Raw genomic sequence first — 12,691 nt, 5'->3', positions numbered from 1 at the left:
AAACAGCAGTTAAGTGCCTAATTTCTCTCACCACCTCATAAATTAAAAGAGGGCCTTTTTCCCTGGGGGCGCGGATTGTGGTGACGAGCGGAGTAAAACCAGGCTGGAAGGTCAGAGATGGGGAAAGACGGGCGCGGTGTGGAGGCAGACGCCTCTTACCAAACCATCCTGCCCCAGAACCCGATTTTCCCCCTCCTTCTCCTAGCGCTGGAGTGGATGACTCTTTACCTGCTATTTCTTCCTCCTTTGCTCTTTGCGCCCCCTACTTCTCGTTCTGCTGTTCTGTCTCGGCGCAAGGGTGGATCTGAATATCGCCCCGACCCCTACCTGCCTCCCCAGCGCCTGTACGCGCACGGGAAGCCGACCGAAACCCCTGAAAACTCCAGCGCGGCAGAAGCCGGCGTTCTGAGCATGTGCGAGCAAGCCCCGGGGCCGGAACGGATTCGGGCGGCCGAACCCAGGTCGCTGACCTAAGCGCCGCTCGAGAGCACTGTGAGCGCGGGGCCGGGCGGCACTCCCCAGAGCTGTGCCCTGGCGCCCTGAGCGCAGCGGCTGCGCCCTGCCCTCCGGGCGTGGGCTAGCCGGCCGCGTGTGCCTGGCTGCTTGACGCGAGGACGAGCCAATCAGGGCCAGCGGCCGTGGCTGCCATGTGACGGGCGAGGCGGCTCCTTTTCCCAACGCGGCCAGAGGGAGGAGAGAACCAGGGCTCGCCGCGAGCCTTCGAGAGCAGCGGCCGCGGAGGAGGCGGCGGCGGCGGCACAGGCTTTAGCCAGCCGCGCGCGCATCCCCGGGCGCCCTGCGCGGCGGAGATCTCGGCGGGCCGCGGGAGCCCAGGACGGGACTGGACAAAGCAAGATGGCAGGAATCTTAGCCTGGTTCTGGAACGAGAGGTTTTGGCTCCCTCACAATGTCACCTGGGCGGACCTGAAGAACACGGAGGAAGCCACCTTCCCGCAGGCTGAGGACCTCTATCTCGCCTTCCCCTTGGCCTTCTGCATGTTAATGGTACGGCTCATCTTCGAGAGGTAAGACGGGCTGGAGCGCTCCTCCCCTCCCCCTACACACACACACAAACACAAACACACACACACACAGACACACACCCTCGCGAGCGCTCCTCCCCTCCCCCTACACACACACACACACATACACGCACACCCTCGCGCGCACACGCACACTCGCGTGCTCTGTGGCGCACGCACCCGCGCCCCCAGCGCTCGCGCTTACGCCTCCCAACCTTTGTGTTCGGGAAGGGGTTGCTGACCCCTCAGCCTGGCTGCGGTTCTGGGAGCCGGAGCGGCTCTGGCTTGCCTCCGGATTTCCTCCGGGGCGCTGGGGAGGGCCTGCGGAGCACTGGGGTAGCCCCCCGCACTCCTCCTTGGCCCGCGCTCTCCTCCTCGCGGAGAGGGCGGGCGAACAAAGGTGAGCGACTGCCGGCCTTGGGACGCGCCACACTCCGCCGGGCTGGTCCCTCTCCGCCCCGCGGGCACGCTGTGCTTCCAGGCAGCGCTTCCCTGCCGAGCCTTGTCGCCACCCACCTGACAGCCAGGAACGTTCCGGACGCGCGGCCCGGAGGGCAGAGGAACCGCGCACACTTCCGAATGCTTTCACCCGGGCGCACGGATTGTCCGGACTGTGCTTTGGAGAAATTTACCAGGGACTCCTTGGCTTATGGCCGCTGTTTGGTTTCCATCAGTGACACTGAGTATCAGGACCACAGTGCTGGGAAATAGGTGACAATAGTTTGTAGGTTTCCAGGACTCCGGGCCATTAGCGATTTCTTTCCAGGACGGGTGCGCAGCCTGCAAAATGGTGATATTAAATTGATAGATGTTTCCTATGAAATTTAATAAACATAAACTTTAATTTGGTACCAAAACACAAACAATTTAAAAGAATTAACATATTGTTGTTTGTGTAATTGCCGGTTTTGGTTGGGTAGCTCCTTTGTGTCATAAACAAACTTGTGTTACTCACTGAATCAGTCTTAGTCACCAAACTAGATTGTGCCTGCCACGCACTCTCCGGGTGCTATTGAAACAAAACCGGGACAGCAACACACTTCTTTTTCTCAACTGAAAACCTCAACCTCCCATTCCTTTCCCCTCCCCCGTCCCCCATTCATCAGTAGGGGCTGAACTTCTTAGATCACAGAGTATAGATTCCACTTCTCACTTCCACTCCACCTCTCCTCTACCCCCAACTCACCTTGGTCTTGTTTCTTAAGCTTTTGCTCTGTTTTTTGGTGTTTCTGTTTGTCCAAAACCACTCTTGAGGATGGCAGAATTTGTCTTTTGTGTCATTTGTTGCTGGAAATGGCAACAGACAATGCTTCAGGGGAACAAAAGGTATCTTTTGTTTAAGGAAGGTGTATTTTTCAATGGGCAGTATTGTTGCTTGAGAACTAAGTCAGCTGTTCACATGCAGAGATTGACGTGCACAGAGGAACAGATTTAAAGACCTATTTTGAAATGATTGGAATCTAGCACAGATACGTCATTGATCCTCTCCAGCTCTGAGACTTAACTGTGAGAAAGTGGGTGTGTTGTGTTTGCAGGGTTAGAGTTGCTTTGTAGAGCAGATGTTTACTTACAGAAAATGGAAACTCATATCTGACCTTGCAATCTGTCCCCAAAGAGCCTCTTGGGAACGCCGGGTGCTCTGTGGAGACTCATAGTAGGGGTTCCACACAGTTGCCGAATGACATCTGATCAATTCTGGCTGATCATTTCTGGCTGGGCTCACTTTTAGCTGGCTAATGCATTTTGAAAGAGATGTGTAGTCCTAGTTTTGGAAAACAAAACCACGTCAGCGATTGACCTGTGGGCAGAAAGCTGATTCCAGGCTGTTCATTTGGTTGGAAAAAATGCATGTTAGAGAATGGAGATAGCTTTGTACTTTGACTTTCTCTGCTTTAAAAAAAAAAAAAAAAAAAGCTAATTTCATGGTTGCAAACTGGAAGTTCATTTTTCCTCTTCCTGAACATTTTTTTCTTCCTTTGCACAATCCCATGACTTAGAATTTACACAAAGGGGTCAGCTGCCTTCAACCATCAGTCACAGCAAATGTCCTCATATTGATATGTAGAGAGTTGGTGGGTTTCTTTCAGGCCATTGATCCAAATTGAAGTGATTTAATAGCTTGTATGGAAAGTGAAAGTTTATGATTAATGTTCAGCATAATAATCCAGTATGGCCCATATACCGCAGGATTCTACTGACTTTTGGAAGGGTGTCTGTTTCTTTCTGTAGTAGTGACAGCTCTGTCTTTAACCATTCGGGATTCTCTCACTTCTCAGAAAATCCAAGGGTATAGTTGTATCCAGAATTACAAGTTCTGCATGTTTCTCCTCTTCTCAAACCTAAATGACACATTCTGGTATCCAACCTGTGGCCTTCATTTCAGCACCAATCAAGGACCTGAATCAATATAACTGAACCAAGTGATACTGTTGGCAGTGGTATGACTGACTCACTTTCGGTACCCTTCTAACATGTTGTGGGTAAATGTTTTTCTTTTGCAGTATTCTGTAACGTATAACATGATTTTAAAAAGCTGGTTGTAAATCTCTTTGAAAAATGAAATGATTTGTAATGGGAAATCCCCCAGGATTTCTTTCCCCCAGGATTCTATTCCTTTTATCTCCTACTGTCATTTATTTCAGAGCTGAGAACATATCTATGAAATAGCTGATTATCCAAGACCTTGATTTCTATTAAATGGGGGTCTTTAATGCCCTGTTGAGGCAAAAATTGTGAATTTGAATTCATTCTCCTCAGCCTTACGTATTTCTCTCTGTAAAGAGAGGCACTAAAGAATTAATTGAATCGGGCTTTGCCCATTTGGGCTTTTCCCGTTTTCACCCCCACTGTTTGGGTGTTGGCAGTGAAGGCACTGGTGGCCAGAGCAATGCCATGTTATAGCACCATATGGACAGCAATATGAATGTCCAGCATGATTGGTTAAAATTGGAGCAGCCTAAATTCAATGACTTTTTGCTGATTCTGTGAACAGCCTGAAGTCTGGTGGTTTTTACATTAGTCTTTAAACTACAATTAGCTCTGGGTAGGGACCAGAAAGATCACCATAGATATTACCTGATTGAGTAAAATATCTGTTTTTTAAAAAAATAATTGGATGGTTTCTCCTAGAATGAAAATTGTAGTGTATACTGTTATGTTGTTGGCTTGTTGACAAGGAGCAGAATATTATTGAATAATGTAGCATTATCATGTCTTTGATGAATTTTCTTGATTTAATGCTTGTTTAGGCACAGTGAGCCATTCTCTGGAGTTATACTAAATGCTTCTAAATTCATTAAAAAAATGTGTGTTGCTATGGTATTCATAAATGTGGGATTAAAGTTCTGCAGAATTTCTATTTGGGAATAAAAATTTTTTGAGTTATTGTTACAAAAGATAACATTAATGCATTTTTCTTCCTTGTGGGTTTAGGAGAGAGATGCAGAAAGTACTGATTGAGAATCAGAACATTCGCATTCTAGTCAATCTTACCTCACACTGGGGCAGCCACCTAATTTCTCTCTGCCTTATTTTCTCATTTATGCAGTGAAGCAGATGGCCTTTGTAATCCAAGGTTGCTTGCGCTTTCCCAGTTATCTCATTCCTGTAGGGATGCTATATATTTGAAGCTTACTAATTGTTATCTCATGAAACTTTGAAGCAGGCTAAATGTTATTTTTTTGCAGGTAGAAATTAGTCATCTAAGAATAAAGAGATTTTTTTCATACAAATATCCTAGCTAATGGTTTTGTTTCTTGTATTTTTCAATTATGATTTGAGTTAAAAGAATCATTTGGGCTATTATCATTTGTGATCCAAATAGCGACACTCTTTCAGAATAACCAACAAAGAAGATTCTCCAGAGAAAGCAATTGCTCTCTTTCCTCAGACCTTTTTTAGATGGATCCCAGAGTAGATCTGCATCTCTTGTGATGTCTGGGTAAGAAATGAGCAGCTCATTCCTGTCAGGTTGCTTCTTCAAGTGCCAAGCTATGTGAGAGCTGTCATTCTTCAGAGGCTGACACCAGTCTTACCTGGCTCATTCAGCCAAATAATGACCTCCTGCCACCAAATCCTCAGAGAACAACAGTGTCTCAGTTGTATCAGCGGGGATGTCTGGCCAGTGGGTCAATTTTTATCATGCGTTTACTTAATATCTTTGCCTTAGCAGCAGCCTTGGGTGAGGTCATTGAGGAGACGAGAGGAGAGGACAGAGAGAAAACGAGTGAGAATGTATTTCTGATGGATAGAGGAGAGAGGGGAGGTGTGAGTGAATGACTGCCAGGAAAAAGTGGGGTGTCAGGTGTTTCATAACTGAAGGATGTTCCTATAATGTAGCTTGTAATGGAGGCTGATATTGTCAGATATATTTTAGAAGACTGGAGTGTGCAATGGACTGAAATGTTCTTGTGCCCTCAAAATCCATAAGTGGCGATCCTTATTCATAAGTTGCAAATGCCAAGGTGATGGTAGTAGGAAGTGGGGACTTTGGGAAGTGAATAGGTCATGAGGGTGGTGTCTCATATATGGGATTAGTGCCTTTTTAAAAAAGACCCCAGAGACCTCCCTCACCCCTTCCATCATGAGGACACAGTAAAAGGATGGCTGTCTGTGAAGCAGGAAGATTGCCTTCCCCATACACCAAACCTGCTGGTGCCCTGATCTTGGACTTCCCAGTCTCCAGAACTATGAGAGAGAAATTTATGTTATTTATAAGCCGCCCAGCCTATGATATTTTGTTATAGCAGCCAGAATGGCCCAAGATGGAGTACTTGAGAACAACTTGCATGCAAACATGTTTTTTTCATGCAATCCATCCTGGATGTTTAACTCCATAAATGTACCTTTTTTGCTTGTTAAATGATTGTGTGATTCAGATTAAAACTACAGATACCTGCTTTGCCAGACTGGTGTAAGAGGCAAGAGTTTGGGTCAGACACAAACAGGTTGATGCCTACAGTTTCTGACTGGGGTAGAAAAATTGGATTACAATGGATGTTTCATTGGAAAACAACCTAAAATCAAAGGGGTGGTATTCTCTGCAGAACTTGGGTACAGCCTTCTTATCTTGCAAAATAAAAGGTTTGTATTTACAGGGTGCAATAGTGTAGCTATTTGTAATAGGTTGATTTGTGGATAAAAGACATGACATTACTCTTAACGGGCAGCAGAATAGTGGGGAAGGCAGGTGAGATAACTTTAAATTATCACAAATGATTTAATGTCATCAAGGACTGATGACATTAACAACCTGAGCTCACTTAATGACTTTTCTGTTGAAAGTATTTGAATTCTCCATGGACAGGGTTAGATTTTTTCCTCAATTCCAGTCCCAAAGGTATTTCAGAAGTGTTTTGTCTTCTGTGATGGGGAAGGGCAGGTGGCCTTGGCAAGATAATGGAGTTTCAGATGAATTTCTTCCATCATCAGACCAGTCGCATGGCTTTATAGGAGATCACTGCACCTGCCTCAGGCTTTCTTTACCTGTTTTACTCACCTGATAGCACTTCGTTGGTGAGCACTAGAATCTCAGTCCATGTTGTACATAGAAGATTTTAAATGTTTATTACATGCACTTAACATTCCTTCCTCCATCACCAAGCAAACCAGATTTTCTAAAGCTGTTGGTCATCTATTTCTTACAAAGCCATGACCCTCAAAATTATATTGTTTTTTTCCCCTCCCATCTTCATTTGATCAATTTATTTCTTAAGCACTTTTGAGTCAAGATACCAGAGTTTCCAAATTTTGTTTGCTAGTAACTAGTGTGCCACTTAATGTTGATAGGGGGGCATTTTTTCTTTCTTATTTGTAAAAATAAGAGGTTAGCAAGATTGCCACTCGTATTACAAGGATCCTTCTGTATTAGTGATGCCCTGAAAATCTTTATGCCTAAAGTTATTCTTTGGTCCCTTCTTTCCCACATCCTCTCTTTTTAAAAAATGATTTCATAAGCTCTTTTGTCATCACTTTTTCCTGCCATCATAGTTTCTATTGACTTCTTCAAATGCCTGTGCTATGGCCTGATTGAATACAAAATGGTGACTCTCACAATGCCTTTTTTGGGGTACTGCTATGGATGATGGCGTGCCCAGGGCATGTGGTCTGAAGTTGTAACTTGGAGATCACCATTTTGTTTTGTTTTATGTTGGACTACTGCAAGTGACTACAGTTTTTAGTTTTAATTAAAAAAATAACAACTAATATTTATTTCCTAGTATGAGTTTATTACTTTACATGGTTTACATCGTATAATCCTCTTATAAGCCCTGTGTGGTAGCTATTAATTTTCCCAATATTTTACAGATATACTAAGGATAGAAAATTTAGGAAATGCACCTAACTTTACACAGCTTAAAATAACAAGGTAGGCATCTAGAACCAGGTTTCTTGATCTCCTAATAATTTCTTTGATCTCCTATTTTAAAGCAAGTATCATGAGCTCATACTGTACATATATATGGTTTTATATGCCGCCTTTTGCTATGTAATGATATAATCTGAACATTTTCCATGTAATTAAACTTATTCAAAAGTGTTTTCAGTGGCTGCACATTATTCTACGCTTTGGATATGCCATAATTCATTTCACTAGTCCCCCTATTATTGTTGGATACTTAGGCTGTTTCCAGTTTGTGTATATAAATCTTCCAATTACTGATGACTTCCTAAGGAATGTTCCCCAGAGGTGGCATTTCTAAGCCCAAAGATAAATATTTTAATGTTCTTGATAGATACAAATCACCAGATTCGTTTTGGGAAAGATTATATTCATTTGTATTTCCTTATTAGCATGCAGATTATGATTATTTGAGGAAATCTTTTTCTTTGAAAGTTGAAAAAAATGCTACTCTTGTAATGTGTGTTTTATGTTACTCATGATGAACTTATTTCAAATATTTATTATTCGTCACTTGTATTTCACTTTCTGTGAATTCATGTGTATTTTCCTACTGAGATGAGCTTCTCAACTTTTTGGGTAGGAAATGGTGGCCTTTGTTTTTTTTTGTTTTTTTGTTTTTGTTTGTTTTTGCGGTACGCGGGCCTCTCACTGCTGTGGCCTCTCCCGTTGTGGACCCCAGGCTCTGGACGCACAGGCTCAGAGGCCATGGCTCACGGGCGCAGCCGCTCCGCGGCATGTGGGATCTTCCTGGACCGGGGCACGAACCCGTGTCCCCTGCATCGGCAGGCGGACTCTCAACCACTGCGCCACCAGGGAAGCCCTGATTTTTTTTTTTTTTTTTTTTAATCGGGATGGTTTCGTATTGTCTGTTTCTCTAGTCATGTATTTATACTCACTTCTTTCTGCCTCCTGCCTCTCCTCCACAACCTAAGTCCTCATCATCAGGAAGGAAGCTTCTCAGATTCTATTAATACATGCTGGAAAGGATACATGCAAGAGGATGAAGTAGATAATATCCTGACTTTATTATGGAAGATGAGGCAGAGAGAAAGGGCTTGGAATAAGTTTCAGGGATTAAGAATGAATGGGTTTTGGGACTTCCCTGGGGGCGCAGTGGTTAAGAATCCGCCTGCCAATGCAGGGGACATGGGTTCGATCCCTGGTCCAGGAAGATCCCATGTGCTGTGGAGCAACTAAGCCTGAGCGCCACAACTACTGAGCTTGCACTCTAGAGCCTGCAAGCCACAACTACTGAGCCCACGCACCACAGCTACTGAAGCCTGTGCGCCCTAGAGCCTGCACGCTGCAACTACTGAGCCCACGTGCCGCAACTATTGAGCCCGCATGCTGCAACTACTGAAGCCTGTGTGCCTAGAGCCCATGCTCCGCAACAAGAGAAGCCACCGCAATGAGAAGCCTGCACACCGCAACGAAGAGTAGCCCCTGCTCGCCACAACTAGAGAAAGCCTGCGCACAGCAACAAAGACCCATTGCAGACCAAAAAATAAATAAATAAATAAAAAATTAAAACTAAGAAAAAGAAGAATGAATGGGTTTTTATGAAGGAAAAGTCAGAGATAGAGCCTAAACACCTTTATATTGTTTCTCTGAACGTTTGGATAAAAGCGACTTAGCAGACTAAACATTAGGGAAATGCAAATCACCCCACAAGCGTTAGGATGGCTACTATTAAAAAAAAAAGAAAAAGAAAAGGAAAGAAAATAACAAGTGTTGGTCGTGATGTGGAGAAATTGGAACCCTTTGCCTTGTTGGTGGGAATGTAAAATGGTACAGCTACTGTGGAGAACAATATGGAGTTTCCTCAAAAAATTAAAAGTAGAATTACTATATGATCCAGCAGTTGCACTTCTGGTATATGCCCAAAAGAATTGAAATGCGGGTCTCAAAGAGATATTTGTATACCCATGATCATAGCAATATTATTCACAATAGCTAAAAGGTAGAAGCCACCTAAGTGACCGACAGGTGAATGGATAAACAAAATGTGGTATATACATGCAATAGGATATGATTTAGCCTCAAAAAGGAAGGAAACTCTGACACATGTTACAACATGGATGAAGCTTAAAGACATTATACTAAGTGAAGTAAGCCAGTCACAAAAAGACAAACACTGTAAGGTTGCACTTATGTGAGGTAACTTGAATAGTCAAATGCATAAAGACAGAAAGTAGAATGGTGGTTGCCAGGGGCTGGAGGGAGAGGGAAATGGGGACTTATCGTTTCATGAGTATTCTCATGTACTTCATCAGTTTTGCAAGATGAAAGAGTTCTGGAGATCAGTGGTGGTAATGGTTACACAATGTGAATGTACTTAATGTCACTGAACGGTACACTAAAAATGTTTAAGATGGTAAATTTTATGTGTATTTTACCTCAATTAAAAATAATAATAATAGAAAAAAAGAAAATTCACTGACTAAAGAAAAAGTCATTTACTAGAAATACCTGATTTCATTTTCTAAACTTGACAGTTTTCTAGTTATTAATAAGTATCACTTCCATGAAGGGTGATGGAAGGAAGGTTGAAGGCCAGAGAGCACTCAAGTACCCTGGGCCTTTTTTGAAAGGTACTTCAACCAAACAACCTCCTACAATCTATTTATCGATATAACAGTTTAATAATTGGCATGTCCAGAAGAGGAGAGCAAAGTGTCTTTGGAAAAGCACACTGTATAGTTTCGGAGGATCCCTCGGACTAAAGTAAAGGGATCCTAGTGAGTTCACGATCCATTTAAAGCAAACCAGGAAGATAGGATCAAATTCTAGTAAGGCGAGTGACCTAGGCCAGAGATTCTTCCAGTGGAAGCTTTTGCCATGGAAGAAGAGTAGATCTGACTTTCCTCTCTATTTTTCGATTTAATTGCACAACCATTTTTGTAAGCAAATGATTTAAACACCTGAAAATTTGAACATAGTTTTTCCTTAAATGCTGTATGCTATAAGGCAATCGATTGTAAGCAGTGGCAAGTATATTATTGAAAAGTAGTTTTCAAAGTTGCGTTGTACAAAACACAGCTTTCTATGATTCATTTATGAGAATATTTTGGGCAGGTTTTTGTTTTTGTTTTTTTTTAAGGAGGACTTTCTTTTCCTCACTACTGGTCTTCAAAGTGAATTTCTTTCGGACCACTCCTGCTTCCTATTCCTATTTTTGCTTTTATCTCCTCACAGTTGGCTCATGGCAGTTGTTTTTGGCAGGGGTGGAGCTGGAGACATCCAGATGGTTGTTTTTTTCTTTTTTTTTAAGGTGTACATGTGTTAATTTTAATTTTTTTTTAACATCTTTATTGGAGTATAACTGCTTTACAATGGTGTGTTAGTTTCTGCTGTGTAACAAAGTGAATCAGCTATACATATACATATATCCCTATATCTCCTCCCTCTTGTGTCTCCCTCCCTCCCATCCTCCCTATCCCACCCCTCTAGGTGGTCACAAAGCACCGAGCTGACCTCCCCGTGCTATGCGGCTGCTTCCCACTAGCTATTTTACACCCAAATGGTTTTTCATTGCAGGGAAGATACATTCCTTCGCTAGGTGGCCTTTTTCACACAGTGACCTAGGAGTAACATTTTGTGACTTGCCAGTGCCTATATAAATGCCACATCTTATCTGTGAGGTTTTCAGGTTACAAAGCTATTGTTGCTGTCCTGAAGCTGTAATTGTGATTCTTTTTTCCTTCCTCCCTCTTTGCTTTCCTCTCCTTTCCTCTCCTTTCCTTTCCTTTCCTTCTTTTTCCCCTCCCTCCCTTACTTCTCCTCTCTTTCTTCTTTTCTCTCTCTCTCCCTCTCCACCTTCGTTCCTTCTGCTTCTCATTGTTACAGATCCTTTAAAAACACAGGGAGGTTTAGTTTAGAGAGCAGAGGAACAGCACAGAGTTAAGAGTGGGGGAGGGAGGCAAAGAAAACCATCAAAAATCTTGTCCAGGGACACAGTTTGGCAAGTATCAGAGTAAAAGCTGCCAGCTAGTCTAAGTGGCTCTGTAGATCACCATTTCAAAGCAGAATAAAGTGACTTGGTGCCCTAAGCAGAGTGGCAGTTTTGGACACAATAGCTTGAGTGAAGGAAAATTGAGAATCAGTCACTTAGGCATGCTGGAGATTAAGAGAATATAAGGGCATTGTGTGTCAGTGGGAGTGTGGATATCTTTGAGTGCTTGGATACACTGGAGGGTGACAGTGCATTTAAATTATGTTACTGTTGTGTACTTTTATAGGACTTAATTAGAAATGTGTATTCCTTAAAATACTGTTATGCCACCTAACTTGAGTGCAGCAAATTGGTTTTAGGTTTTCATGGAACTGATGTAAAATGATACCCCGTAAAAAAAAAGTATTTGTGTTTGGTTTCAGAAAAAAAAAAAAGTATATTCCTAACTAGAATTAAAAGGAAAATGGAAGACGTATCAGAAAGACTGGAAACTTGGGTTTAAATCCAAACACTGCCTTTTCTCAGCTCTTCCGTAGTGAACAGAATACTCTGAAATTTGGTATTCTCACTTATAAAATGGGGAATGGGGCTACTTTGTGATATTAGAAGACTATCTGCAAAAATGTAGTTGAAAGAGACTCAGCTGCTTCCTAAACATATACATTGTGTAAAAAATAATTGATAACGTGGTACACTACAGTATTTAGTATGACCGAGAAATAATATTCTGTAATGTGATTTCATGTGTCGGGTATGTGTTTTCTGGGGCAGGGGGTGGGTCGGGAGAGGGTATGGCTTATAGAGGCAGTAGAATCTGTTTATGGATTTGATCCTGGAGCTGGAGGATTTACTTGTTCTGTTGACGAGTAAATATTTAGAGTTTTAAAGAGGCATTGAAGCCCCAATCTCTTCAGCGCTAGGCCTATTTAGGGAGGAGAATGCTTCTTAGCCTTTTCTTCTCAACAGTTAATAGTGTATTGTAGGTCAGAGACTTCCTTGTATTTGGTGGCAGAAAACTATGGTAGGATTTCTAATGGTAGGATTTTAGACAAGTGATGGGCAGCTGTGTACCACTTAGAGCCTGAAGCTTTCTCAGGGGGCTCAGCCTTTAGAGAGAGCCCAGGAAGATGGTCTTCCACTAGATGGAGTTTTCTCTGGAAACTGCCTTTCAGTGGAGGGATGCCTTATGCAAATATCCCAGTCTATCTCCCATTGCCCCATCTGGCCCTGATGGTCGTTTTTTTATTGCACGTGGTCTCCAGGGAAAATTGATTGGGTCTTCAACCACTGGTAATGGCAAACATCAAATTCACC

The 12,691-nt window shown here is 43.0% G+C and overlaps 1 protein-coding gene across 7 annotated transcripts in view; it reads left to right on the top strand.

The window, feature by feature from the left end:
• Window positions 1-263: 263 nt before the first annotated feature.
• Window positions 264-12,691, top strand: part of CERS6 (ceramide synthase 6) — a 322,733-nt gene continuing 310,305 nt past the window's right edge. The window contains exon 1 of one of the 7 annotated variants that reach the window (XM_089916723.1): window positions 264-1,025. In XM_089916723.1, coding sequence (XP_089772849.1) covers window positions 856-1,025 — 170 coding nt within the window. In that variant the 5' untranslated portion in view covers window positions 264-855. The remainder of the gene's footprint in view (window positions 1,026-12,691) is intronic. The other 6 variants (XM_089916722.1, XM_089916721.1, XM_022569957.2 and 3 more) reach the window with 6 other exon arrangements.

The sequence above is a fragment of the Delphinapterus leucas genome, chromosome 8 (assembly GCF_059928025.1).
Source record: "Delphinapterus leucas isolate spDelLeu-1000000601 "Yukka" chromosome 8, BTC_Dleu_Yukka2, whole genome shotgun sequence".
Taxonomy (NCBI): Eukaryota; Metazoa; Chordata; class Mammalia; order Artiodactyla; family Monodontidae; genus Delphinapterus; species Delphinapterus leucas.
This window is presented reverse-complemented; position numbering and strand designations above follow the sequence as displayed.